Below are 26,853 nucleotides of genomic sequence, written 5' to 3' on the forward strand. Positions count from 1 at the left end.
TTTAAAACTTTTGCTCTGCAAAAGACTGTTGAGAAAAAAGACAGGGGCGCCTGGGTGGTTCAGTCGGTTAAGCGTCAGGCTTCAGCTCAGGTCATGATCTCACGACTTAGGGGTTCGAGCCCCACACTGGGCTCTGTGCTGACAGCTAGCTCAGAGCCTGGAGCCTGCTTCGGATTCTGTGTCTCCCTCTCTCTCTGACCCTCCCCTGCTTGTGCCGTCTCTCTCAAAAATAAATAAATAAATAAATATATATATACATATATGTGTGTGTGTGTGTGTATATATATAAAGACAAATCACAGATGGGGAGGAAATATTTGCAAAACACATACCCCACCAAGAACTTATATCTGGAATATGTAAGGATATTCTTTAAACTCAACAATAAAACCCAACTCCCGTAAAACAAACATGAACAACAACAAACTAAGCAATCCAATTATATAATTGATGTGGGTTTACAAAGTGGTAGTACAGAAAGACATGAACAGACATTTCATCAAAGAGGAGATACAGATGCAAATAAGCATGTGAAGAGACGTGAAATATCAATTGCCATTAGAGAAAAGCAAACGAAGGCTACTACATGTCTATCATGTTGGCTAAAATTTAATCACCCTGGTATAACCAAGGCTGCACTGGGATATGAAGCAACTAGATCTCTTACATACTGCTAGTGGGAATGTAAAATGATACAGATACTGTGGAAAGCAGTTTAGCAATTTTTATTCAGGTTAAACATACACTTGTCATACAAACCAACAATTCCATCTTGGACATTTATCCTGGAGAAGTGACAACTTAGGTCCACACAAAAACCTGTATGTAAATGTTCATAGCAGCTTTATTCATAATAGCTAAAAACTGGAAACATCAAAATATCCTATAAGAGGCAAATGGCTAAACAAACTATGTTATACCCATATCATGAAATACTAATCAGAAATCGAATTTGATACAAGAACTTGGGGTAGATTTCAAGGGTATTTATTCAAGGTGGGGAGGGGGGGACCAATTTCAAAAGATATATACTGTACGATTCCATTTATACAACACTCTTGAAATGATAAAATTATAGCAATGAAGAGCAGATCAATGATTGCCAAGGGTTAAAGTCAGGGTAGGGTCTGATTACAAAAGAGTAGAACTAAAAGATTTCTTTGTGAAATCTTTTATTTTGATTGCAGTGGTTATTACACAAATCTAAATTTGTGGTAACACACACACCCATGCATGTAAAGGTTGTGAAATCCAACTAAGGTCTATGGTTTAATAATAGTATCATACTAATGTCAATTTTCTGGCTTTTACAATGTATTATGGTTATGTTAGATATTATCACTGAAGAACTGAATGAAGTGCATATGGAAATTCTCTCTACTATTTGTGTAACTTCTTGTAAGTCTTAGATTATTTCAAAATAAAAAATGATTTAACTTTTTAAAATTAAAAAGCACAAAAGGGTATACTACAAAGTACCTCTCCTATCTTGCTTTTTCCACCTACCAAGGTATTTTGGAGATTTCATAACAAAGCATAAAGAACTTCCTTGCTTTCTCTGTTTTTTTTTTTAACTTTTATTTTTGAGAGAGAGAGAGCACACACTAGCTAGTGGGGGAAGGCCAGAGAGAGAAGGGGAGAGAGGATGTGAAGTGAAGCAGGCTCTGTGCTGACAGCAGAGTCCCATGTGTGCTCAAACTCATGAACTGTAAGATCAAGACTGAAGCCAAAGTCAGGCTTAACGGACTGAGCCACCTAGGCACCCATCTTTTTCTTTTAGAGCTGCAGAGTAATCCATTATATGGTTATCTCATAGTTCATTTAAGAGGTTCCCTATTAATGCTTATTTATTTAGATTATTTATAAGTTTTTGCTATTTCCAAAACATAAGATTGAATTCCACAGGTAATTTCATATATTTCAGAAAGTACTTGTAGGTAAAATCCCAAGAATCACTGTGTTAAATAGCATGTGCATGTATAAATTTGTATTTGCCACTCACAGATATTGAGCCAGTTTGCAACCCTATGGGTAATATCAGTTTCTAGTGCTGGCTTCCCCTCGCCAATAATACATCGTCACCCATGCAATGTATTATCAAATGTTTTTTTGTTAATTCAATAGGTGAAAATGGTATCTCACTGTTATTTGAATTTATCATGAATGAGATTGAATGTCCTTTTTTAATGGTGCTATGTCTGAATGTTTGTGTCCTTCCCAAATTCACTTGTTGAAATCCTAACCCCTAAAGTGACATTAGGAGATGGGGGCTTTAGGACGTGATGAGGGCTCTAATGGAGTCTTCATAAAAGACCCCAGAAAGCAAGCCTGCCCCTCTACCATGTGAGGACACAGCAAGAAGGCTCCATCTATGGACCAGGAAATGGGCTTTTACCAGACACAAATCTTGGAATTCCCAGTCTCCAGAACCGTGAAAAATAAATTTCTGTTGTTTATAAACCATTCAGTCTGTGGTATTTTGTGGTATCTTGCTCAAATGGACGACGACAAATTGTCATTTATATTTTGCGGCTTGTCATAGTCTCTGAATATTTTTCTCCTGAGCTTTCTATGTTTTTTTTTTTTTTATTTTATTTTAATAGGACCTTCATAGTCTGGCACAAGGTCATTTCAACACTGTCCAAAATGAAGTTTGGGATTTCAAGCCTTTGCTCATGTTATTCTCTCTTCTACCACTTCTATCTGTACTACCTTTTAAAACTCAGTTTAGGGGCCCGTGGGTGGCTCAGTCGGTTAAGCATCTGGCTTCGGCTCAGGTCATGATCTCACAGTTTGTGGGTTCGAGCCCTGCGTTGGGCTCCATGCTGACAGCTAGCTCAGAGCCTGGAGCCTGTCTTCAGATCCTGTGTTTCCCTCTCTGTCTGACCCTTCCCTGCCCCTGCTGTCTCTCTCTCTCTCTCTCTCTCTCTCTCTCAAAAATAAATAAAAACATTTTTAAAAATGAAAAAAAAACCCAGTTCAAATACTACCTCCTTTAGGACTTTAGGTAGATAAATGAAATACCTTATTATTAGAGAATTCTGTAAACTGTGACACATAGATAAGAATATATAAGGTATGAATATGCAACTAAGCATCAGAGATTTTAACACAGTCCCTGCTCTGTACTCATTGGTGACCCCTACCTCCCCTTCACCTCCCCTATTTCTGTAAAACTAGCCCCTTGGTCAGAAGTGCCAGACCAGAATTATAAAAACCACCACACCACAACTGACAGAAACTAACTAAGTTTGTATTAATAAATAGAAAGCTACTTTGAATCTGTGATCGTTCTGGTATTTGAGATTTTAAAGAAATGGAGGAAAACTTCATTTAATTCATTCAAAACATCATTTACCCAAAGCCTATAACATACCACACTGACAGTGAATTAAGACTTTTACTCTGCCAACATCTTAGTTCCAATAATCATCACTTATTGTCTGGATTACTCTTACGGCCTCCTTGAACCTACTCTTGTCTGCCATCCCAGTTTCTACCCATCTGCAAAGTGTTCTTTCTTAAACACAAGTCTGATTATATTGCTTTTTCAGTAATTTCCCACTGTCCTCAAGATAAAGTCAATCTCAGGAGGTTTATTATGGCCTTTCATTGATTTGTCATGGTCTAAAAAGTCAATCTCACCCCTTGCCACTGTCCACCCTCACCTGCAGCCCTCCTTTTCAGGGAACACTTTGCAGTTTCCCAGAAATCTCAAGATACTCAAGATGGTCCTTTGCCACTGCTACGACTTCTAAAATTGCCCAATTCCCTCCAGATAGCTTCCTAAATACCTTGTTTAAAAAGTTTCCCTGATCCCAAATATGCAGTAAATGCTCCTGCTATGTTCAGTCCCCAAATCTAAAAATATTTATATTGTATTTTTCTGAATTTCTGATTACAAAAGACATGTTTACTGAAAAAATAAATTCTGACAATATATAATGATAAAATGATAGATTACCACTTCCAGCACAGATAATCAATGCTAAAATTCTGATGTATCTGTATTCTCTCTATATATTTCCATTTACAGATCTCTAAGTTTATAATACATGTTGATTTGTAACTTACTGTCTTAACATTATATCCTAACCAGTTTTCCAAGTGGACACAGATTGATTTAAATCATCATTTTTACTGGCTGCACTATTTTTCATTGTATTGGAGCACCAACTTATCAATTCTATTGGTGGGCCTGTAAGTTTCCCATTTTGCCCATTATATCCTAATCTTAGTTTTATTTGAACATTAAAGAGGTCTCATTCACTAAAAATAAATAAATAAATAAAATAAAAAATTCCCAGTGCATGGCACACAGTATTTTATCAAAACTTTCTGGTTAATACTGGGAGTTTAAAAATCAAACGGTCTTCTACAATCATCAGTTTCAGTATGTTATTTTCTTGATCTTATTTGCCAATACGGTTTGTTGAAATAACCAAAAACAGTAGTATGGCTGCCGTAAATTCTGAAAAAACGCAAGATATGTGCAAAGAAAACAAAAACACAACGCTATCAAGAATATGAGACAGTAGCTAGTGTCTTCCTGCTGCGGCAAAGGAAGAAAACAAACGACCTTGGGACTCCGGCCGGCTTAGAACGGTCGCCGGCTCCAGAGGCAAAGGCTCAACCACAATGAAAACAAAAGTCACTGGACACATGGCGGCGGCCCGGGAGCGCGCGCTCTGCGGCCAGAACCACTAGTTCTCAGATATTTTTCCCAGCCTCTAGCAAGGGTAGGGCGAGAGCCCAGATTGGGCGTTCATCGGACAGCTAGAAACAGGACCGAAGGTGGTCTTGCGGTGTGATCCTGCACAGGTCTCAGGGACAGTCAGCCGCCCTCTTCGGCGCCTGCGCAGAGCAGCCTGCCCGCCCGGTGGGTTATGTGTGAGGGACCTCCACCCGGCCGACGTGGTTAAGGCGACACTCACCTGCAGACGTGATTAAACGAGTACTCTCAGTCTGCGTGCCCCAGCACCTAGATCTAATCGCTCCTAAAAAACGATTCCCCAAGCAGCCTAGCTTGCGGCCTCCCCACATCGTGCGTGACAAAAGGATCCACCTCTTTTCCGGTCCCCCCGGCAAAAGATCGCCAACAGAAAGGTTCCGATCCACACTCACAGTGTGGGGCGGGTCTAACCATGGTTGCCTTACTGGGGGTTTTATATAAATATACAGGACGATAGTTACTCTTCACGCTCAACAACCGTCAAACTGCTGCACATGCAATATAGTAAAATATTATATAGTAAAATAGTAAATGTTTCTATTATAAAAGAACTTCTATTATGCCTATCTCTATAGGACTTCAAACCTCATGACCTAAGTAGTCATAGATGACGCTACTTCGTACTATGTAAACTAGCTTTTATTCTTGTACAGCTCTAATTCTTTCATATTTAACAAGAGGTCTCCCAAAGACATTTATAGGGTTCGTGTGTCACTGACCCTTAGAATCACAAAAGCATGCAAGGAAGCATTTCTTTCCTAAGGGTAGAATTGTTTCCCCTTCCAAGGCCCTCAAATGTCACAGAGGGCTATAAGTCTAAATTGAAAATAGTTTCTACAAGTGACCTGATAATATTCTGGACAGGGCATATAATATGTAGTAGGGCTGTTCACTCAAGCTAGGCAAACTTCATTGAAAGCTAAAACGGTGATCAGGAACACTTTACTTCTAAATGTACAAAAGCTTTTCCTTAAGAGCAATAATACATTTCCAAGGCCAAAAAAGAAAAAAAAAATCATTGTACATTTTCAACAGGCAGGGTCAATTTGGTAAAAGATTCCTTGAATTAGTGAAATTTACTGCTCAGTAATAGTCTTTCACTTAAGGCTTCTTAGTAAAATATTGACCTCCTTCTAAGAGTGGCTGCAGATTTTTCAGTTATGTCCTCTTCAGAGTTCCTCTCTCAGGACAGACACATGACCATCTCTCCAAATGACGGCACAAAGCTCTGGCACAAAAGAACATTTAGCACGTGTTATACTTGTTGGAATGACAGATACTAGGAAAAAGCAAAGTGCAAGTATGATTTTAAAAGTTTTAAAAACTTTATTTAAATGTGCTTTCTTTGAATGTACCACTCTCTTGGGCTTCAGGACCTTCCCACTACCTTTTCAATTCAAGGACAAAGGCAATCAGTAATTTGCCTTTAATACAGACAGGAAACCAAAGCCTCTGGAATACCTACTACTTTGGCCCAGGTAAGCAAAACTAGCCCTTAATAGTTTACAAATACCAGAAAGCCTTTTCCAATGATACTTCAACTGGAGTTGTGCTGGAAAGACTAACAGTTGTAATGTGGTGTGTGACCAATGCTGGAGATAATTTCCCAGACCAGTGCTATGGTCTCATCCATGTGTTGTAAACCAGCATCTACAATTTAGTTTACTATAAAAACTGAAAATTTACTTAATATTTTCAAATTCAATTTTATAACCACTTTTCTCTTCCAAATTAAGGGTGAAGTATTACTCCCATACATCTAATAGCTTGATCCCTTTGAAATGATAATACATAAATTAGAAATTTAACTGGTAAATTTTCATATTTACACATAAATTGGTAACTCAGGATAATTACTTACATTACCATAATCAGATTGTGGCAGATTTAATCTATGTATTTACAGGAAAAGTCTATAGAAGACACCTGATAAATCTTTACAATATAAAATGTAACTCATCACACGAGTTATGTTAAGGGTTAATAAAAACCCTATTTTCTGATTCAGGATTAGACAATACAGTCAAATTCCACTTAAAACTGAAAAACTTAAGGGCTAGAAGTATTTAGACCTTAAAAATAATCTAATTCCACCCTTCTACAGTTGAAGAAATTGAAGCCCATTGTGTTTAAATGATTTGCCCAAAATAAAATAAGCAGCAGAGTCAGGACAAGTCAATGAATCTAATATTTCCATTAAACCATGGTTAGTACATTTTAGAAACTTCAACAAGTGAAAATAGACTTTAATGTATAGAAGAAAAGATCCGTTAAAATGTAAACGTTTCCAAGACAGTAAGTATTACAGGAACTTTGGCCCTTATACAATTCCTATGTAAAAATTCCCACAAGAAAGAAATCTCACCTAATTAATTATACTTCATTTGTTTCTTTGAAGAAACAGTTAATTTAGACACTAAAAAACAATAGACTACGTTTGGGAGGTTCACCTATTATGTATTATACCATTAGAAGCAGATGCTAAAATAAGACATTTTACAATGGCAGAAAACATATACACTGTGATTCCACACCATTCTTTATTTATATTTTGGGGCCTTCATGAAACAAATCTTATAATTACCTCTTCCAAGTTACATTTTCTTCACTTAATGGTGTGGTTTACCCCCATTCCACAAAAACAAGTATGATTAATACACTAGAAATATTTTAAGAGAACCTCAAGACAGTTTTATTAACCAATTCAGACCAATGATTGTCTCAAAAATGGAAACTACTGATTTTGTGGTGGTGTCATTTTAGATTTCATAACCAAATTATGTTATCTAATTAACTTATGTGTGGGTTAGCATTCATATCCCAAATCATGGAAGCCCTATTTTATAAAATCTTACCCCTAAGGTAAACATACTTCATTACATGTCAGTGAAGTGATGAATTCTCTAAATTATCCATAAAAACCTGAAAAACCCAAATATTTAATTATAACATTGATGTACCTACTAATAATCACATATGAGTGTGTTTTAAAAAATATCTACAGATTTAAATAAGAAGCTTGCATATTATGGCAGAGTAAATAAAACTGTCAAATACTATTTTTGGCTCTAATCATTTATCTTGCCCAAAAATGTGCATATCATAGCCAACAGATCTTTTCTGTAGAATTTTATTTTGAAAATATTATTTCACCTGAAGATTGATCTAAAAAACATTTTAAGATATGAAAATGTTATACAACTTATCTATTACAAATTAATCTGATAATTAATTCTGCAATTAGGTACAGTGTGTTAGCTCACCTACATAAAAAATATTGCACATTGTCATTTTGTCTCCACATGTGACTGGTGTCTAAACTATATAGAATTTCAAACTATTTAAAAGTTATTCTGTGAAATATCAACTTTATAAATATCAGAACTAAATGCACTGTAAAACAACCATTTTGGTAAACATGCATTTATTCACAGTTGATTTATTTCCTCTAGATAAATGCACAACTGCTCAAAATTATTTAAGAACCTATGTGGAGGTACAAGAGCACACGTACAAATCTATTTCTACCTTCATTTTGAAGAAACACTGATCGTGGCAAAAATCTGGCTTATTTTAAAATGAACTATTGCTGGTAAGAAGGCATACTATAAAACTTTCCCGTGACCTGCACCTGCTCTTTTCTTTTTAAATTAAAATTTAAAAGCATTTGTTTTCAGAGATGTATTTGACTACTGTGGCAAAAGTGAATAATCACATAAAAACAGACTCTGAAAGCAGTTGAGCATTTAAATGCCTGCAGAGCCTCATTTTACTTATAAGTTACGACTGCCTTAAATAGCTAGACCCCTCACTGATCATGATTGTTAAGAAAGTGACAAAACCAGACCATTTTAATGTTATGGAATTGACACAAACCTGCATAATACAGATTCCTCCACTGAGTTGAAGTCATATTATATTTAAAAAATATAAGTATATATATTGGATTGTGAGTCTTACTTCTGTAATACCCCAGTGTTTAAAATATGCTTCTAAAACAGAAGTGGATAATTGCAGAATAGAGTTCCAGACTGGACTATCTGGGTCAAACACAAGTGCTCCTTATAAATAACTCTAATGGTGCACTGGCTTGATTGATTCCAGCAATTTCACTGTACAGAAGTAAACCATACTTTATACACAGAGAATATATTACTTGAAAATCCTCAAAATAGGAAGGAAAGTTTAGAAAGCTGTCAAATGTTTCCAAATGAAAAGTAAAGATCTATTTTTGGCCCTCTTCCACACCCTTAAAAGTTGGAATTTAACAAAAAAAAAATCCATGGGTACAGTTTACAAACTTTGACAAACTATTAAGTTAAAACCATTTTCTTTGGGGGAGATGAGAGGAAGTACCTTTAAAACCTGTATACAAAATTCCAGCTGCCTTTTTATAAAAAGTACGTTCCTTAGATTAAAATCATAAAATTAAGGTGCAAGAGGTTAACAAAAATGAACTGAAGAGCTTTATTGACATCACAGTACATTCAAGAATAATTTTAAGAACATTACAGCTGAAAGAGAATGGCATGTTTATAGTCTTATTAAGCACTATTCTTTTTTTTGAAAAAAATGTAATACAAAGAAATCCTATTAAGTAACTTGGAGCAGCATTTGGAAAAAGTACACCTATTTACAGATAAAAAAAAAAAAAGATTCTGGTTTCACCTACACAGCCACAATGTGCCTCTATAATGAGACAAGCCCTTAAAACTCATGGAATTTTTTAAACATCATGGCATTCTTGCCACATCATTCCTCAGCGTTTACGACGGGGAGGGGTTGTTGATCTGAAAAAAAAAAAAGGGAAAAGACAAATTTAAAAATAAAAATGTATTTTAAACTAAATAATCTGCAATTTTTAAATAAATATTATTATATAGGATTTCTAAAATTACTTAAGACTATGATCATATATCAAGTACCAAACTGAGTTTATTAAAGAGAGAGAGAGAAAGGACACTTTCAACTTTGAATAAATTCAGTCAAATTTTTTTTAAAAATCAGACAAAATACTTTAAAAAGTATACTACCTTGATCGGGACTTAGACTTGTGTTTGCGGCTTGCCTTCTTACCAGACCTTTGAGATTTCTCCATGGATCGCGATCGACTATGTTTAGGCTTCTTAGCCTTCTTTTCTTTGCTACTTCCTGGAGATTCAGAACTGCTCCTTCCACTAGAATCAGAGCCTGAATGTTTTTTACTATCTTTGGTGGTACTTTTCTTACTATCCTGTCTAGAATCATGTCTAATGATTTTAACAGATATAGAACCACTCCTAGAGAATGTTCTTTCGCTTTCTCTTTTCCTTTTTAACCTATCATCCTGACTACTGAACTTAAAATCTTTTTCTTCCCTTTTTTGTTTCTCTTTTCTTTTATCCTGTTCACGTTCCCTTTCTTTGTCTTTCTTTTTCCTATCTTTATCTATACTCCGGCTCCTCTCCTTTTTTCTCTCTTGTTCTTTAGCCTCACCTTTATGCTTATGACTGCTCCCACTAAGATTTCCACGTTGATCATCAATTTTACGCCTATCTCGACTCCTACTGCGACTGGACCGATTGGTTCGCCTATCTCTTGAGCGACTTCTACTTCTACGTCTTTCTCGAGAAGGACTCCGATTTCTTCGTCTTTCTCTTTCAATACTATTTCTATTAGATCTCCTCCTATCTCTAATCTTTACTCTAGCCCTATTGCTCTCTATTTTAATTCTGCGAGAGTAACTTCTACTTCTACTCCGTCTAGCTTTAATTGTTGGAGATCTACTCCTACTATGTCTCTTTTTCCTTTTAGGAGAAGAAGATCTAGAAGAAGTGCGACTACTACCTGAGCTAGAACTGTATGAAGAGCTAGAGACACTACTACTAGTACTACTAGTTCTGCTATTGCTACTGGAACTACCACTACTAGAACTTCCTGATCTACTCCTTCCTTGTTTCTCTTTTTCTTTATGCTCTTTTTTTGGTTCTAAAACTGACGTAGTTTCATTTGTAGTTCTTTTCTTTTCATTAACCACATCACCATCTGCTTCTCTTGCTTCTAGTAGTGATAAACTATTTTGCTCTTTATGGATAAATTCATTCATCTCTTTTGTAACCCTTTCTGTTTGTTGCTTTTCTTCTGAAACAGAAAAAGAAAAAAAATTATGAAAAGTCAAATGTATAACAAAAAAACGCTCAAACTACCAAATTTCAAACTATCAAATAAGAACAGAACAGCATTAACAGAAACAGAATATAAGCCACATAAGTAATTCAAAATTTTCTAGTGGCTACATTAAAAAAATAAAAACAGATGAACTTAGTTTCAATAGTTTATTAACCCAATATATTTAAAATATCATTTCAACATGTAATAAATTTAAAAGTATCCTAAGATATTGTTTGGGTTTTTTTTTTTTAACATAAAATCTTTCAAACCTAGTGTATTTTATACCGATAGCATATTTCGACTTGGTACATTTCAAATGCTCAATAGCTACATGTAGTTATCTAAGCTCCTGGACAATACAACAAGAGTGCCAAAGTGTAAAGGTACATGTGAAGCAATTAGAAAAGATTTTTCTTTTGTCTCAAAAGCCAACTTAAAAGTAGGTAACTTATAGAAAATTTTTGACTGCTAAGCTTTAATAATTTCCTTGTCCAAGTATGATTTTTCCAAAAAATTCAAAATACTCTTCAGCATTCCTAATATCATTATGTAAACTATAAAAACTATAGTCATACATAGTATTTTACATTTAACAACTTCTATAAACGGGTGCCTGAGTGCCCCAGTTGATTGAGCTTCTGTCTTCGGCTCAGATCATGATCTCACAGCTCATGCATGAGTTTGAGCCACACATCACACTCTGTGCTGACAGCTCAGAGCATGGAGCCTGCTTCAGATTCTGTGTCTTCTTCTCTCTCTGTTTCTCCCCTGCTCGCACTCTCTCAACAATAAATGTTTTAAAAACCTTTTCTATAAAAAGGCCTCTATGTCCTTAAATGTGCTAGCTACACATTAACTATCCTAACTACAAATTATTTTTCAATAATTTTATAAATATATTCCAAAAGTCTTGTTTTTCATTTTGAGAACTTTATATTGAAAAAAATACATTAAATAGCTTAACTTACAGCTACTGAAATTAATGTATTACAAAACAAGACAAAGTTTACCTTTTATAAACTACATATCTTGAATATCACAATTAATTTTAAGTTTCATAAAAATTGCAAATAGGTAAAAAACCTTAGTTTTATTATCTATATTCTAATCTCAATTCTATCCTTGATATTGTTAGGTTGGTTAAAAAATAAGAAGAAATACAAATAAAACTGGACAAAAATTAAGTGAGTCTGAAAGATATACCTTCCATCTGTTTATCATGTAAGAGCTGCTGTTCTTTTTCTTTTCTCCAAAAAGCTTCCTGTTTTTGCCGGATTCGGTGCCGTAACTCCTCATCATCAGTGTCAGATGACTCAGAGCCTCTGTCACTCCTCTCATCTTCACTGTCGCCGGATCCATAACCACCCAGTCCACCTGTGTGCATAAAGCCCAGTCTATCACATGGAAAATTTATTCTAGACACTAAAAAAATTTTAAGGTCTGAGAAGAAAGCTAACTTTTTTCATTGCCTTTTCTTGGAAGAATATGCTTATTCGGGGTGGGGAGGAGTATTAATTCCAATTCTTAAAAGAGTTCACAGAAACCATGAAAATTGACAGTATCTCATTCTTTCTGAAATATTTATATTTCTCACCATAAAGGAACCGGGATAATGGTCTTGTTTTACTGTCCATACTAACCAACAAAAATCACTTAACAGGGCAATAGCGTCACTAAAGCTTAATCAATTCAACTACCAATGATCCTGAAAATGTTTCTAAAATTAACTCTTTCATTGTTCAAAGCTCAGAAATTCTAGGTAGTATGCAAAGTATTTTTTCCTTAAAAAAATTAGAATACTGTAATTCTCACTGGTACAGAAATGGTACTGCGCTAAAACTACTCCCCACCCTGAAGTGATCTAAATAGTAATTAATCATAACAAAACCACATGGGCATTTGGTTCTATCCATTTCTGTTGATCCCCACAAAGATTAATTTAAAATGATGTGGAAAAGGCAAGATCAAGCTTTTATGTACTTGAGAATATATCATGCAAAGAACAAATTTCGAACACATCATTACTATCACACTATTATAAGAGAAACTCTCCCGTCTATGTTACAAGTTGACTTGCTACAACACAATCTAAATAAAGGTCCCTTGTTAACAGCATTAGTGGATAGGTTCTTCCCTAAAGCCATGTATGCAACCATTTTGAAAGTGAGCTTAAATACAGTCAGGGCTAAGGTATGAACTATTACAACTGGCCCCAATAAACTATGAATTAGTCACCACATTTATAATAATCCCTGTGAATGCTTTAGTCAGAACAATAAGCAAACCTTTAGAGACCGATATAACCCTAAGATCTAGGTTTTATAAACTGAGTAGGAATAGTACAGTTTCAAACAGAACATGTAGAGAGACAAGGTAAGTGTGATTTTCCCTTTAAGGCCCTCTCACAAATAAGGAAAACACTTACCGAGTCCAGTGAGGGAAGCCAGTGCACTGGACTGTGCCAGCTGTTTTGCAGGAGCTTTGTATCACATCAACAACAGGAACAACATGTTAACACAAATAGCCACGATTTCATAGTCATGAGAGTCTATGGTATTGTTAAATCTACTACTATTGCTGCTTTTTGGGGAGAGAAGAAACATTAAAAACATAACATTCATTTTAAACCAGTAGCATGTCTGGCCTTGAAATTCTAATTCTGAAGTGAGCTGAAATTGGTTTATAATGATGAAAAATACTGACCAGTACATCAGTATTTCTATTTTTGAGGGATGGTCCATAATTTAAATTTTGCTTTATCTTTCCTAAGTGTTACTAAAAATATGGGGGTGGGGATGGGTGAATCTCCTGCTTCGGTAAGAATTTTAAGTGGTAAACTGTGAAAACTGAAGGGTCATAATTCAATTCATTAGTGAAACTGAACTATACTAGAAGTTATATACCAATACCATGGTATCTATAAAAAAAACCAGGTGGAATAAATTGAACATCAGGAATTTTCCACTAGATGTTTTATAGAAAAACAGCATAATTGCTAATTTGTGCTCAGGCAAGTTGGATAAAAGGAAAAATACTTCTATAGTTTTATTATGCTGTCTACAAATCTAACCTTTCCCAGAGTGTTAAAACATGCAAGAAGAAAAGATTCAAAGATCTGCTAGAATTCACCAAAGAGAACCAAAAAAATTCCAAAACTGCCACCAAAACCAAAACATTCCCAGAAAAACAAAACCAAGAACACCCACAATATACCTTTCGTTGCTTTCCGGTGTGCATCTTTGGCTACGTAATAAATTTCCTCATCTGTGACATCCAGTAGAATTTCAGTCAGAAGCATTTTTGTAAGCAACATCTACAGAAGGAATTGTTTCTAACTTAATTATTATAGTTACTAATACTGTTTGACATTTTCAAAAAAATTAACAGGCAAAGGCATTTTATGAAACACTTTTAAACATGATATCACTCCAAGAAAGTGAATATCTTGAAAGTTATTCTAAAATATAAAAACTTAAAAAAAATTCAAAATCATGAAATAAAAAGTAGGAATTTATCCATATAGTAGAGATTGTATTCTAATTCTAGAGACAAAATTTTAAAACACCCCTATTAATAAAAATTTCCATAGATGTTTTAAGTTGAAAGGAGGATGTCTTCATTTAATAATAGTTATTAGTAAGCAGCACAACACTAGTTAAATTACTTAGCAACTTACGTTAACCCTTGGCTCAAGGTGAAATTTAAGGGGGGGAAAAAGGAAAAAGCAGCTATTACACTCTGTTAGAACAAGTCCTTTTTGTCCTGACTACCTTAATACAGAGTACAGGTGACTTGAAATAAAAGCTGGATTCTAGCACTAGTTTGGCTACCAGCAACTGTTAGTTCTTCAGCCTCTCTGGGCTCCAGATTACTCATCTGCTAATGAAAGTACACATTCCAAAGATCACTGGTCTTTCAATAGAAGAAATGCACGATATTATATTCCCAATCTCAGAAAATGACAATACACATTATAGGTATTTAAGGCTTTAAGTCTTGCAATGAAGAAATAGGTTTTAACTGTGTTCAACTCAGTGCTTCCTAAACTTATTTTTCTATGGCAGTCTTTTAATATTTCTAAGTATTCAAAAAACATACTTAGAAAATAATAAATCAATAAATACTTTCTTGGGTCTCACAGAGTGAAGCACTGTTTATTTAAAACATTGGTATTAGGAAATACGCTTAGTAACTGCTGCATAAGCAGTGATATCTTATTAGAACCTGCAGACATTACTGCCCAGCATCTCTACATACTAATATGCATTTTTTAACTGTTTCATGAGTTCACAGTTTAAATGTTTAAGATAGCCAACTCATAGTTTAAAAACTCTAAACAAAATAAAATTCTGTAACATAACCTATGTCAATTATACCTCAATAAAAAATATTTTTTTAATCATGTACATGGTAAGAAATTAACATTCTACCATTTGATACTCTTTCTCTTCTTCAGTCATCTCTGGCTCACTCTGCTCTTCTTGAGGCACTGGAGACGGACTTCTGGTGACTTTCCCACTACTTGCAGCCTCAACGTTTTCAGGGTCTTCATCTTCCTCATCACTATCCTACAAGAAGTAATGGTATGGCTAGCCTAAATTCATGCTTGTAATATGAAATCATTCTTTTACACATTTGATTTTTTAAACATAAAGTCTATGAAAGAGATACATAAAAATAAAATTTCTCTCTAAATTATACTACAGATTTGTACTATAGATTTTATTTAAAGTGTTACCCAAAAGGAAATGTAAGATTACAAGGTAGCTTATGAATATAAATTATTTTTCAAATTTTTTTTAAAGTTTATTTTTGAGAGCAAGAGGGAGCCAAGAGAGGCAGAGGGAGGGGGAGGGGGAGAGAGAATAAATGAATGAATTTCAAGCAGGCTCCACACCATTAGTGCACAGCCCGATGTGGGGCTTGATCCCACAACTATGAGATCGTGACCTGAACCAGAATGAAGAATCGGATGAGTAACTGACTGAGCCACCCCTCAGGTTTTTTTACCTTAGTTAATTTTGACTTATTTTATATATAACCAAAAATATTATCATACCAAGACTGACTCAGTTAACATCCATTATCTATCATGGTCCTGAAATGAGGGCTTGTAGAACTTTGGTAAACAGGCCACATTTATATTATTCAGTGTTACTTTTATATAGCTATAAATTTAAGCTGTTTACCTAAAATCATGTCACTTAAGATTAAAATCTGTAGTCAGTTTCCAGATCTTAGCTGGCCTTGAAACTTAGTAAAATGTGCTTCTTTTTTGCTGCAAAATGGATAGATAAGAAATGAGATCTACTTCAGATGGAGGATATGCCAACAGTTGGTCCCTGTTCCTGCCTATAGGTTTTCAGAATACAGATAGCACGTCTTAAAAAGGGGCTTCTTCTTCAGGCAAAGTATTCCTAGAGTTACCCTTAAAAACCCTACAAAGTAGAAGATAAGGTGATCATCAAAACACTACTATGGAAAGACTATTTGAACCAGGGGAAGAATAGATGTTACACAAGCCCAAAGGCATTTGGGAGAAGAGGGAAGATAATCTCCAAACACTTTTTTTGACACTTATACCTATCAAATCTGGAAATCCACTATTTCATGTTACAAGTTTAAAATTACATTTAAAAAAAAAAAGGGCAAGCTTTTATGGCAGTCCTTTGGTTCTTATCTTCATAACGCCCACAACAAAAACTTAGCTTTGGCATGGTTCTTTTGTGAAATACTAAAAGTAACTTATAGCATTTATGAACTTTAAGCTAAACCAACATCTGCTTGAATCTAGTTACCTGGCTGTCCCCTTTAGATTTATTTCTGAAGCATAAAATGGCCTTGGGAGACGGACCTATTTCCAGAGTTGCAATGCTGTAGCATTAGCAAATGACTGCTAAATAAAACAATCCCTAAGCCACTCACACAATCCAACTGATGAAGGTTTAAAGATTTAACTTTGTTACTTTTGGTGTTCATGTCAAAAACTATCAAAGTTCTTACATCCTCTGGCATAAACATATATTTAAATGTTCAAGAAAGGCAGATGTACTCCTCCTTTGCCATTTTAACTTAGTTTCATTTGATAATCCACCACCAGGGAATTAGCTGCACCACAACAATATGACTTGTTTCTCCAGGTAAGACCTATCCAGCATCGCAGTGAGAAATTTCTCTCTGGAAAGGAATGTTTTATAAACTCACTGCTCCCTTTCCTCTTTATTCTGCCCTCAATAACAACATATATAAAAACAGAATCCTCAAAGCATTTACTAAAAGTAATCTCAAGAATATTATTGTAATACTTTTTGGACTAAATTACTTGTTTCAATAATTTTCACGTTCAAACCACATGGAGTTTCAGGTCAAGTGACTCTTAACACTCACAAATTTACTTCTCTGAGGTAAACGAGGGCCGTCTCCTCCTTCAGCGTCTTCCGTGGCCTTCTTTTCTTTTTTGGACAATTGTGAACGTTGTTGTTCCATTCTTTCTTTCTCCAACTTCTTCTGCTTTTCACGTTCCATTTTTTCAAGACCTTCTCGAATCCAAGCTGGAAGAGTCCTGCGTTTTACTGCATCTGTTTCACATGTAAGAAGTATTTATAAGTTAGTTAAGTAAAAATCATAAATGCATGAGTTCCTTATTCTTGAATTTCTAGCAAATTTGCGAGTAAATAAAAGAATTCTGGTGCCATTTGAGTGCTTATAACTTTCATTCTTCAGGTAAGTCTATAGTGGTAAAGCAACCCATTAACCATTATGCTTCTCTTTAAGGTCATTTTTAAGAGAAGCAGTGAATACTGTCTTTTTTGTTTTTTAAAGGAAGCTCCACACCCAGTGTGGGGCTTAAACTCACAACCATGAGATCAGGAGTAGCATATTCTACCAACTGGGCCGGCCAGGCATCTGTGAACATTGTCTTAATGTGAATAACAAGCCGGGACACTATAAAAGCACATCAAATGATCATTTCACTTAATTCTAAAAAACAAACAAAAAACCCCACTACTATTATTCAACCTCTTTTACAAATAAGAAACCTGAGGCTCAAAAAGATTAATGTTGTGTTCAAAATTAAAAAGCCAGTAGTAGTGATGTGGGCTAATTCCAAACCAAACTTTTACATTGCACTGCTTCCTAAAATACAAAAACAAAACAGAGTCAAACAAAAGCACAGATCCATTTTTCACACTGAGAATTCATCTGAATAACTATGATTCCATAAGTTATAAAAGAAGTTGGAATTTTCCTGTAATTGCCTACTTTGTGATAAAAAGGAAAGACTTACATGTTCTGGTCTATTAAGTGTTGGATTTGGATTTCTAGATATAAAGTAGTATAAGTTTATAACCTGTCAATAGACAGAACTACTTATATTAAAAAGTTACATCTTCTAGGGTGCCTGGATGGCTCATTCGGTGGAATGTGCGACTCCTGATCTCACGGGTTTGAGTTTAAGCCCCAAGTTTAAGCCCTAGGCATCCAACTCCTGATTTCAGCTCAGATCATGATCTCATCTCATGGTCATGGGATCAAGCCCCACGCCAGGCTCCGTGTTGAGCATGGCACCTGCTTAAGATTCTGTTTCTTCCTGTCCCAGGCTCATGTTCTTTTTCTCTTTCTCTCTCAAAAATATAATATATATACATATATATCTTCAGCCAAAATACTTCTGGCAAGGGAAATTAATCTGACAGCAGTGTATCAGATTAACTGTGAGTGGAAAGAGACCAGAGACAGAGAACAACTAAGAGGTTTTAAAAGGGGGAACTGTTCATATACTGGCACAATGTACCAAGTTGCCAACTGTGAAGAAAATATCAAGATGCAACGGCTATGATAAATTTATAAATCATCACAAAATCTACAGTTTTAAGTAACGATTTACTTTTTTTTTAATTATTTAGAACTTTTCATATTTTAGACAATCTTTTCTGTAATTTTAAAGATTACTATAAAATAATAAGGCTCTAAACTATCAATTCCTAACATACCAGAAGTGTCAGAACAATTTAAGAAAACACGACATCCTTTCTACATGATCAATAAATCATGCCAATTGCGGTTCACTAAACTTAAATAGCTACCAATTTGTGGAGGCTCCTGCTTCACAGGAAGTGCAATAGGTGATCGCTGCCGATCCCTGAATGATGATGGCCTTTCTCTTCGATTCTGGGGAGGTGCTGGAGGTCCTGGAGGTCCTGGTTGCCAATAAGGAGGATGAAATCCACCTTGCGGTGGACCAAAAGCAGCCCCATGCTGAAAGAGTATTGCAGTTTATTTTTCTTCACATTAATACAATATATTCTCTGGGACACACGTGTGTTATGAACTGGGACAGTAGAAATCCATGTGTGCAGCAAATCCAAGAATTCCATGGTTCTAATATCCACCGATATTTCTGTAGCCCCAGGAACCTAGGCTTACTTTTCTTAAGAAAGATAAAGATTTTCTGCCTATGTAAATGCAAAGTCACCTAAAATTCAGCTAATACACTATGTTCAAGAAATAAAGAAATATATATAGGACCTTTTTCATTCTGAATCCATTTATAAACTAGTCCTTCCACTACCATGAAATCAAATGTCAGTTTTTCTATAACTAGAAAATACAGGAATTTTTTTTATCAATTCCAACTTATTTCTTATGAACTTTAGTTGTTTCTATAATCTGGCAAGAAGTATTATCTATTTTAAACAAAATAAAAGTTATGGAATCATTAAATATTTTTTGCAATTTTGCTATTTTCAGAGGCTTTTCTAGTAAGCCCATTGCCAATAGAGCTCTTTGTCTTGTTAGCACACAGGTGTTTATCAAGGTAATGGGGTGTAAAGAGAAGCTCCCTGCTACTACATTTCTTCAAAACCAAAACCAAACACACACTGTCATATCTGCATGCCATGCATGAGTACAGTAAGTATCTGAATATATATGAATGAGGACTATAGTCTCAAGGTGCATGCTGTTTACACTTATGTCCATTATTAATACAATTACTGAAATAATGTGTGAGTTTTGCCAATATTTTAAATCATGATAGCTCAGTTTATAAGGTACAACTATAATCAATTATTTCAAAATAACATCTAGCACTATAATTTAAGGGTAGACCCTTGGCAGAGTGATTAGAGAAAATAAAGCCCCACATTACAATACTATTTCCCATAGAGTTCTATGTCCCTAGGAATGAATTAGATGCTACAAAGGAAATCATGTACAATTCCATTAACATGTCATGTCAGAATGGAAAAAAAATGACAACACTAGAAAAAGTCGTAACTCTACATAGCAGAAGGAACTGCATTTAGGAAGATGATCTACGTTCTTCATGTATTCTACTCATGTCTTATTCATGATCTATTATTAACAAATAATGTATTCAACTACTGTGCATTTTCTAGACTTTATTCAACATTTAAATATACCATTTTAAAATTATAAATTAGAAAACAAAACATCATATAGCTATTGCACTTACACATTTTTGATTTTATCCAAATTTTTCCCTAATGATCCTTTATATCATTCTAAGAAAATCAGAAACCAGAAAAAAAAATCTAATGATTTTAATACTCAAAAATTGAGAACTTTTCTGAGACATAATATGCGCTTATCTGTACAAGACTGAAAAGTGAAACACAGATCTTAGGTACTCTTGATGAGACACTTCCAAAGAATGGATTACGTGCACATCTACAATATTAAAGCAACAAAATATCTTTCACCTGATAGTCAAACTGGTTCACTGGCCCCACTGCAAAATTATCGGGTGGTCCACCAAAGTTGTGATTGTTCTGGTTAAATATATGCCTGTTGTCAGGGGCAAATTCCCCACTGTCCTGACTGTTGCTGTCTTCAGAAGGAGGAACAATGTCCATTGGGCCTGGTGTTGGTGGCATCCATGGCTGATCTGGAGGGGGGTGTGGGGGCTGCTGATGCATTCCCCATTCTATTTAGGATTTAGGCATAAAAACATTCAACAGGGGTTATAACATCATCATCACAAATTTTTAAGATCTCAAGAAAGATTTTTCAGCAAAGAAACAGATTTAAAAATTTATGACTTCTTGGGTCAAATTCCTCTTGTATATCTTTAAAAAAAGCAATTAATTAAACTAATAAATAATTCAAATTAACTAACTCCACTCTAATTCATATCCTAAACATATAGAAATAAAATGCCCAAAATTATTTTTAATAATGTAACAAAATTCAAAGCAATTTTTTGTCGAATTTTTCTATTTCTATCCAGTAACAACACCATAAAAAATAACACCTTGAGATTTTATATATAATATCTTTCTTCCATGAACACATTTATCCTCACAACATCCCTGTGAGGTAGGGAGAGATCAGGAATTTTCTTTGTCAATTTCAGAAGGGAAAACTGAGGCACACAGAGGTCAATCACCTGCCCAGATCACAAAGTCGGCAAAATAAAGTTGGGGAGTGGGAATGCCAGGATGAGTCATTTATGAACTAAAACTTGGGAACCAAAAACATTTTCAAACTTGGGGAAATTTGGTGTAGCATTAAGAAAACTAGAAATAAACTACCTCAGAGTATCAAAGATTAGAAGATTCATTATTCTTTTAAAAATGATGTTAGAGGATTACTTCCTGAGTTTCCATTCTTACACTGAGAAACAATTATCAAGTATTGATAGGGAAAGGGAGATTAAAACTGCACCATCAGCACACTCAAATATAAGATTCCTCTATATTTTCAAGTGACTATTAAAAATAATAACACAAGACATGGAACACTGAATTAGCATCAAGAAATCTAAATCATACTGTGAAGCAAAGAAGCAAATGAACAAACAAAAATAAAACAGATAAAAACTTATGGAAGATCTTCACTATCTGGAAAAAAAAAAGGAAAGAAGAAGATGGGTGCATGGTAGGGGCAGAGTATATTTGACAGACTAATTTGTCACTGAGTGACACAATATTTCTTTAATTAGAGGCTAGACATGTTTTGCTCTGCCAGTGCTGCTTCTGAAAAGGCCAGAGGTTGCAACAGAGAGACATAGAATGCTCTCTTCCCTAGATGCCAAGTGAGGTTTCCAGTGTTCCCAGCCCCTGTCAGCCTAGGAATGAAGAACCAAGAAAAGAATCAAACTGAGTGCCACAATGCTAGCAGACTGAGTACAGAATAATTTTAACCACAAAATTTCAAGGTCAAATCTAAATGAAACTGCCTATTCTTTAAGGAGCATTAATTTCAAGAAGTCATAAAATTAAACAAATTAATTTATTTAATCCTCATTTTATTTTAAAAATAGTCCTAAAAACTGGATAACACGAAACAACAAACCTGGTTGCCACATTCTGTTAAAGTTTGAATCCCCTTGAAAATTCCCATGATTGTTTGGACCAGATTCCATTGTAGATATATCTTGTCCATTTGGCATCATTCCTGGTGGCTGTTCTACCATACTTTGCTGCCCTGAAGCTTCTCTCTGGGCAATCCAAGCTTGAGCCAATGCAGCCCAGTCAATCTGGCCTAATGTAATAGAACATAGCAGAAGTTAGCATTCAGAACGTAAGAGCTAGGAGAATAGTGCCTCTATGCACAACTAGCATCTGTTATTCTTTACTGGAGATTTTAAATATTACAGATTTTAAATATTAAATTGGTTATGGCTGAAAAGACACTTAGAAAATAACTCACATTCAGGCTACAAAGTAATAGAAGACTTTAGGAAAACAACTCCACAAAATCACTCTTAACTGACTTCTAATATTAACTCTTAAGAAATTTATCCTCTGTAACTTAGTTTACAGAGTCTTAAAAGTTTTCTTTCTTTCTTTTTTTTTACTACTATAAAAACAAATGATCAAGCTCACTCATTTCTTCCTCACAGATTGGATCCTGTAGACTTAGGACGAGTACAGCAATCTATTCCTGCTCATCCTCACACCCGCCTTTGGCTAAGGCTTCCTTCTCTAGTCAAAATACATCTTAGCAAATCCTTCGCCATTCTTTACTCAATTTGTATTGCCTCGCTATCTTAAAGGTCCTGTTCCTTCTCCAATATCTATGCTTAACATTTTAAGATCTAATATTATTAACAAAGGAAACAAAGAAGAATAAGACAGTTTTTCACATCACATCTTTAATCAGTGAAGATTAAATAGGTATTCTCATACATTTTGGTGGAAACATAGACTGGCATAACCCATGTGGAGCTGAACTTGGGCAATGTGTACTCAAAACATTTCAAATGTGCCAACAATGATATAACAAAACTAGTTTTTGGATTTTATTTTTCCCTCAGAAAATAACTGGACAAGTTACAATGCAATGGTATGTATACAATATTATGGTAATTATTTCAAAAAGTACAAAGCTACAATCAATGATCCAAAAGTGATTTACTAAATTACATTAGAGTCCTATAACAGAATGCTATGTAGCTTTTAAAAAAAGAAATAGAATCAGATTAACCCAATAAAGGCAGGGCAGTAGAAGTCATATCAATGAAGCAAAACTGGCCATAAGTTAACAACTATTAAAGCTAAGTAATAAAAAGGGGCACCCTTATTCTTTTCTACATCCATATATGCTTAAAATATTCCATAATAAAATTTTAAATGATCTACATAGCATACCTTCAGTTGTCTATGGGCTACATCAAATTGTAAGTTTCAGAATGAACAATAGATGTATGCTTTACTTAAGCAACACATTTAAGGAAGATTTTCCCCTTTCTTTAGAAAAATAAGAACTAAATCAGTTTTAAAAAATGTGAAACCTTCATAAGGCTTTCCACTCTTTGAAGAAGTCTTCTAATGAGAAATCCATTCCCTAATATATATGCTATGGCAGTATTATTTATGAGAAAAGATATTTTGATCATAAAATGATCCAATAAACCAATCCCAATTCCATTTGCCTTACTTAATCCCATCACCTATCCCACTCATCTCTATCTCCCCTTCCCCAACTTCCAAATTCAATTGACTTCCTTACTTGGATCCTGCTGGTGCTGGAATGACTGCATCCACTGTTGCTGGTTCAAGGGCCATTGCTGCCAAGGCTGTCCTCCTTGATCCCACATCCTGACTTTTAAAATATATTTGATTTTCAATCTTCAACAAAATAGAGTTTAAAAATGAGACTCAGAGTTCTTTAATTTTAAAAGCTCACACATCAGAAATTATTATATGATGATACATTTATGTGATCAGAGCTCAAAAATTCTGGTCAATAAGTTACCAAAGGGAAGTGAAGTAGAATTTTTAGGCTGGCAAGCAAGACTATAAAATTTAATTAATGGTGTCAGATTTAGACGGCAAGCATAGTTCTAATCAACTTAGCTTAACAAGATGGGAAAAATACCTATTTTTTTTTCCAATATAGACCTCTGGAAATATAGCTATTTATTTTAAAGATTATAAGAGGGGCATCTGGGTGGCTTAGTGAGTTAAGTGTCCGATTCTTGGTTTCATGATCTCACAGTTAGTAGGTTCTAGCCCTGCATTGGACGCTGCACTGGCAGGGCAAGCCTACTTGGATTCTGCCTCCCGTCTCTGCCCTTCCTCCATACACCCACACACTCTTTCTTTCAAAACAAACAAACAAAAAACCAAATAAATAAATAAAACATTAAAAAAAGATTATAAGAAAAAAGTGATTTAATCTCTCCCTTACCAAGACTCCCTTAAGTGGGTAACCAAACAGCTCTAGCCGATGAAGGAAAACTCTTACTTATAATTAGAGCTAATGAATACAGAAGTAGAATAGATTTAGAAAATCACTATACTGCCAAACCTACTGAAATAATTGATTCAGGAAATCTTAAAAGTTGATGTGCAGTCATTAATTCAAAGGCTGCTGAAATACCACCTCTAAAGACTATTAGGTGTCTCCTCATAAGATACAATATTAGGTCCCCAAATCACTATGAATATTTTCTCCAAAAATGTTTAACTGAGTCCAACTCAGCTTTTGGATCTCATTCTAGTTTTAAGAAATTAAAGGGAACAAAAGAATGACATAAACAGTATCAAAAGAAACAATCAGACAAATGCAGAAAGTCAGATATATCTACAAGAGCATGTTTCTTAAAGTTTAAACAGCCTGGAAAAGAAAGGGAGAGCAAACATGTGTTAATAATGATGAAATCTAGGTGATGGGTGGTTGGGAGGGGGTTATCACACTAGTCTACTTTTCTCTAAACTAATTAAAAACCTTTCATAATAAAGTGTAAAACTGCTGTAAAGTGTAAAAAAAGACTGACATACACCCCGTTGAAGAATGATTGATATGCATGGCAAACAGCGTATGTTTCTTCATTTTTGTACGGTAAGGCTTAGCATAGACAAGACATTAAATAAATTTTTACTAAATGAATTTTCCTAGACTTTCCTTTCCCTTTCCTCTATTCTAAAAACAAAAGTGAGCCTTAGTATTGCAGAATCAAAAACAAAACAAAACAAAAAACTAAAGCCAGATAACAAGGAAGTAAAAGACACCCACTCAAATAGGATAACTGGCTATTACAATTCAGTCTCTTAAAAGAGCTTGCAGCTCCAATCTTGGTAGCATTCACACACAATGTCCTACAGTTCTATCAATGGCAGATCCTGACCTTTCAAGTGAAGAACACTGCAAATTAGGAATGATGCATTGTTACCTTGATTTCCTTACAAATCAAGTGCACTTGACTTCTAGTCACAGGAATAGTCTATGATAATAGCAATATTACAAAATGCTAAATAGCACCACACCTGAGGCCAAAAACTGACATAAGTATCAATTCCAAGCTGCATATGCTTTTTTCTAATCTCTCTTTAGATTTTCTTTCTTCTCTCCTTTTTCCCTCTCCTCTTTTTCAACTATACCTTTAAACACTTTAAAAGTTGGGGCGCCTGGGTGGCTCAGTCGGTTAAGCCTCCGACTTCGGCTCAGGTCATGATCTCACGGTTCGTGGGTTCGAGCCCCGCGTCAGGCTTTGTGCTGACCGCTAGCTCAGAGCCTGGAGCCTGTCTTCAGATCCTGTGACTCCTCTCTCTGACCCTCCCCTGCTCACGCTGTCTCTCTCTCTCTCTCTCTCTCTCTCAAAAATAAATAAAAACATTAAAAAAAATTTTAAGTTAAGTGACTTATTAGAACCCTTTACTTTAATTAAACAGTAACAAATAAATACAGAGGAAACCCCCAGAAGAAATACCAACTGCTATTTTGACTAACCTCAGAGGTTCACCTTCTGTTTAAAATTTAGGTTGATTCAGACTATAGCTTGGAAGCATAGCAGCAAGATTACTTATGCCCTGAGGGGAAAAAGAAAGAATATATGTTTACTTTCAGATTATAAAGAGCTACTAGAATTAATAAACTTCTACAGATGCAACATAAAAGTGTGATCATTTCCAAATTAATTTGAAGCTTTTCCTACCGTTAACTTTGTAATGAGAAACTATGTACCATTTTAAAGTTAAGAGAAATAGGTACATCACAAATGACAAAGCAAAGCTCTTTAACATTTTTTTCCCTTTCAAATCATTTTTTATTTACTTGAACAATTCTTTAGCACAAAATAATGTCAAACTATTTAGGGATTGTCATATACACGGAGAAAAAAGGAACAACAAACATTTGAAAAGATCTCATCCACCAGACATTAACTCAAATGGTACAAATAATTAATAAAATGCATTAATTTAGGCTTTTCTATGGAATTCTAAACTTAAAAATTAACACCAGCAAGGTAAAAACAGTTTGTCCCTCAAATGTTTTCATTTTATTTCCATCAGATCAATAGCTTTTTAAAGTTGATAGAAAGACAAATCTATTCATCTCTTTATCTTCCATAAGGTACAGGACAGGACAGTTTCTTGCACACAGCAATCTCTAAATACCAACTAAAAAAAATGAATATTCTCTAGCTCCTTTTATTTACACTAGCTCCTAATACAGCAAAGCTCTTGTAAGCATGGTCTGCTGTGTTTTCCAAAGCTCTA

The 26,853-nt window shown here is 34.9% G+C and overlaps 2 protein-coding genes across 11 annotated transcripts in view; both read right to left on the minus strand.

Moving 5' to 3' along the window:
• The window catches only part of COQ3 (coenzyme Q3, methyltransferase), a 24,594-nt gene extending 19,320 nt beyond the window's left edge, over positions 1–5,274 (minus strand). The window contains exon 1 of the mRNA XM_029945412.1: positions 4,935–5,274. Coding sequence (XP_029801272.1) covers positions 4,935–5,043 — 109 coding nt within the window. The 5' untranslated portion in view covers positions 5,044–5,274. The remainder of the gene's footprint in view (positions 1–4,934) is intronic.
• A 79-nt stretch (positions 5,275–5,353) lies between these two features.
• Positions 5,354–26,853, minus strand: part of PNISR (PNN interacting serine and arginine rich protein) — a 28,084-nt gene continuing 6,584 nt past the window's right edge. For 4 of the 10 annotated variants that reach the window (XM_029945404.1, XM_029945407.1, XM_029945405.1 and 1 more), the window contains 12 exons: positions 26,084–26,163; positions 23,861–23,979; positions 22,202–22,390; positions 20,608–20,831; positions 18,970–19,141; positions 17,270–17,460; positions 15,313–15,450; positions 14,096–14,195; positions 13,308–13,361; positions 12,086–12,256; positions 9,766–10,852; positions 9,176–9,522 (listed from right to left, as the gene is read on the minus strand). In XM_029945404.1, the coding sequence (XP_029801264.1) occupies positions 9,492–9,522; positions 9,766–10,852; positions 12,086–12,256; positions 13,308–13,361; positions 14,096–14,195; positions 15,313–15,450; positions 17,270–17,460; positions 18,970–19,141; positions 20,608–20,831; positions 22,202–22,390; positions 23,861–23,948 (2,445 nt within the window). In that variant the 5' untranslated portion in view covers positions 23,949–23,979; positions 26,084–26,163 and the 3' untranslated portion in view covers positions 9,176–9,491. Of the gene's footprint in view, positions 5,961–6,038; positions 7,655–9,175; positions 9,523–9,765; positions 10,853–12,085; positions 12,257–13,307; positions 13,362–14,095; positions 14,196–15,312; positions 15,451–17,269; positions 17,461–18,969; positions 19,142–20,607; positions 20,832–21,152; positions 21,975–22,201; positions 22,391–23,860; positions 23,980–26,083; positions 26,164–26,853 lie in introns of those variants that run through there. The other 6 variants (XR_003911154.1, XR_003911153.1, XR_003911152.1 and 3 more) reach the window with 6 other exon arrangements.

Source organism: Suricata suricatta, chromosome 7, assembly GCF_006229205.1.
Source record: "Suricata suricatta isolate VVHF042 chromosome 7, meerkat_22Aug2017_6uvM2_HiC, whole genome shotgun sequence".
Classification (NCBI taxonomy): Eukaryota; Metazoa; Chordata; class Mammalia; order Carnivora; family Herpestidae; genus Suricata; species Suricata suricatta.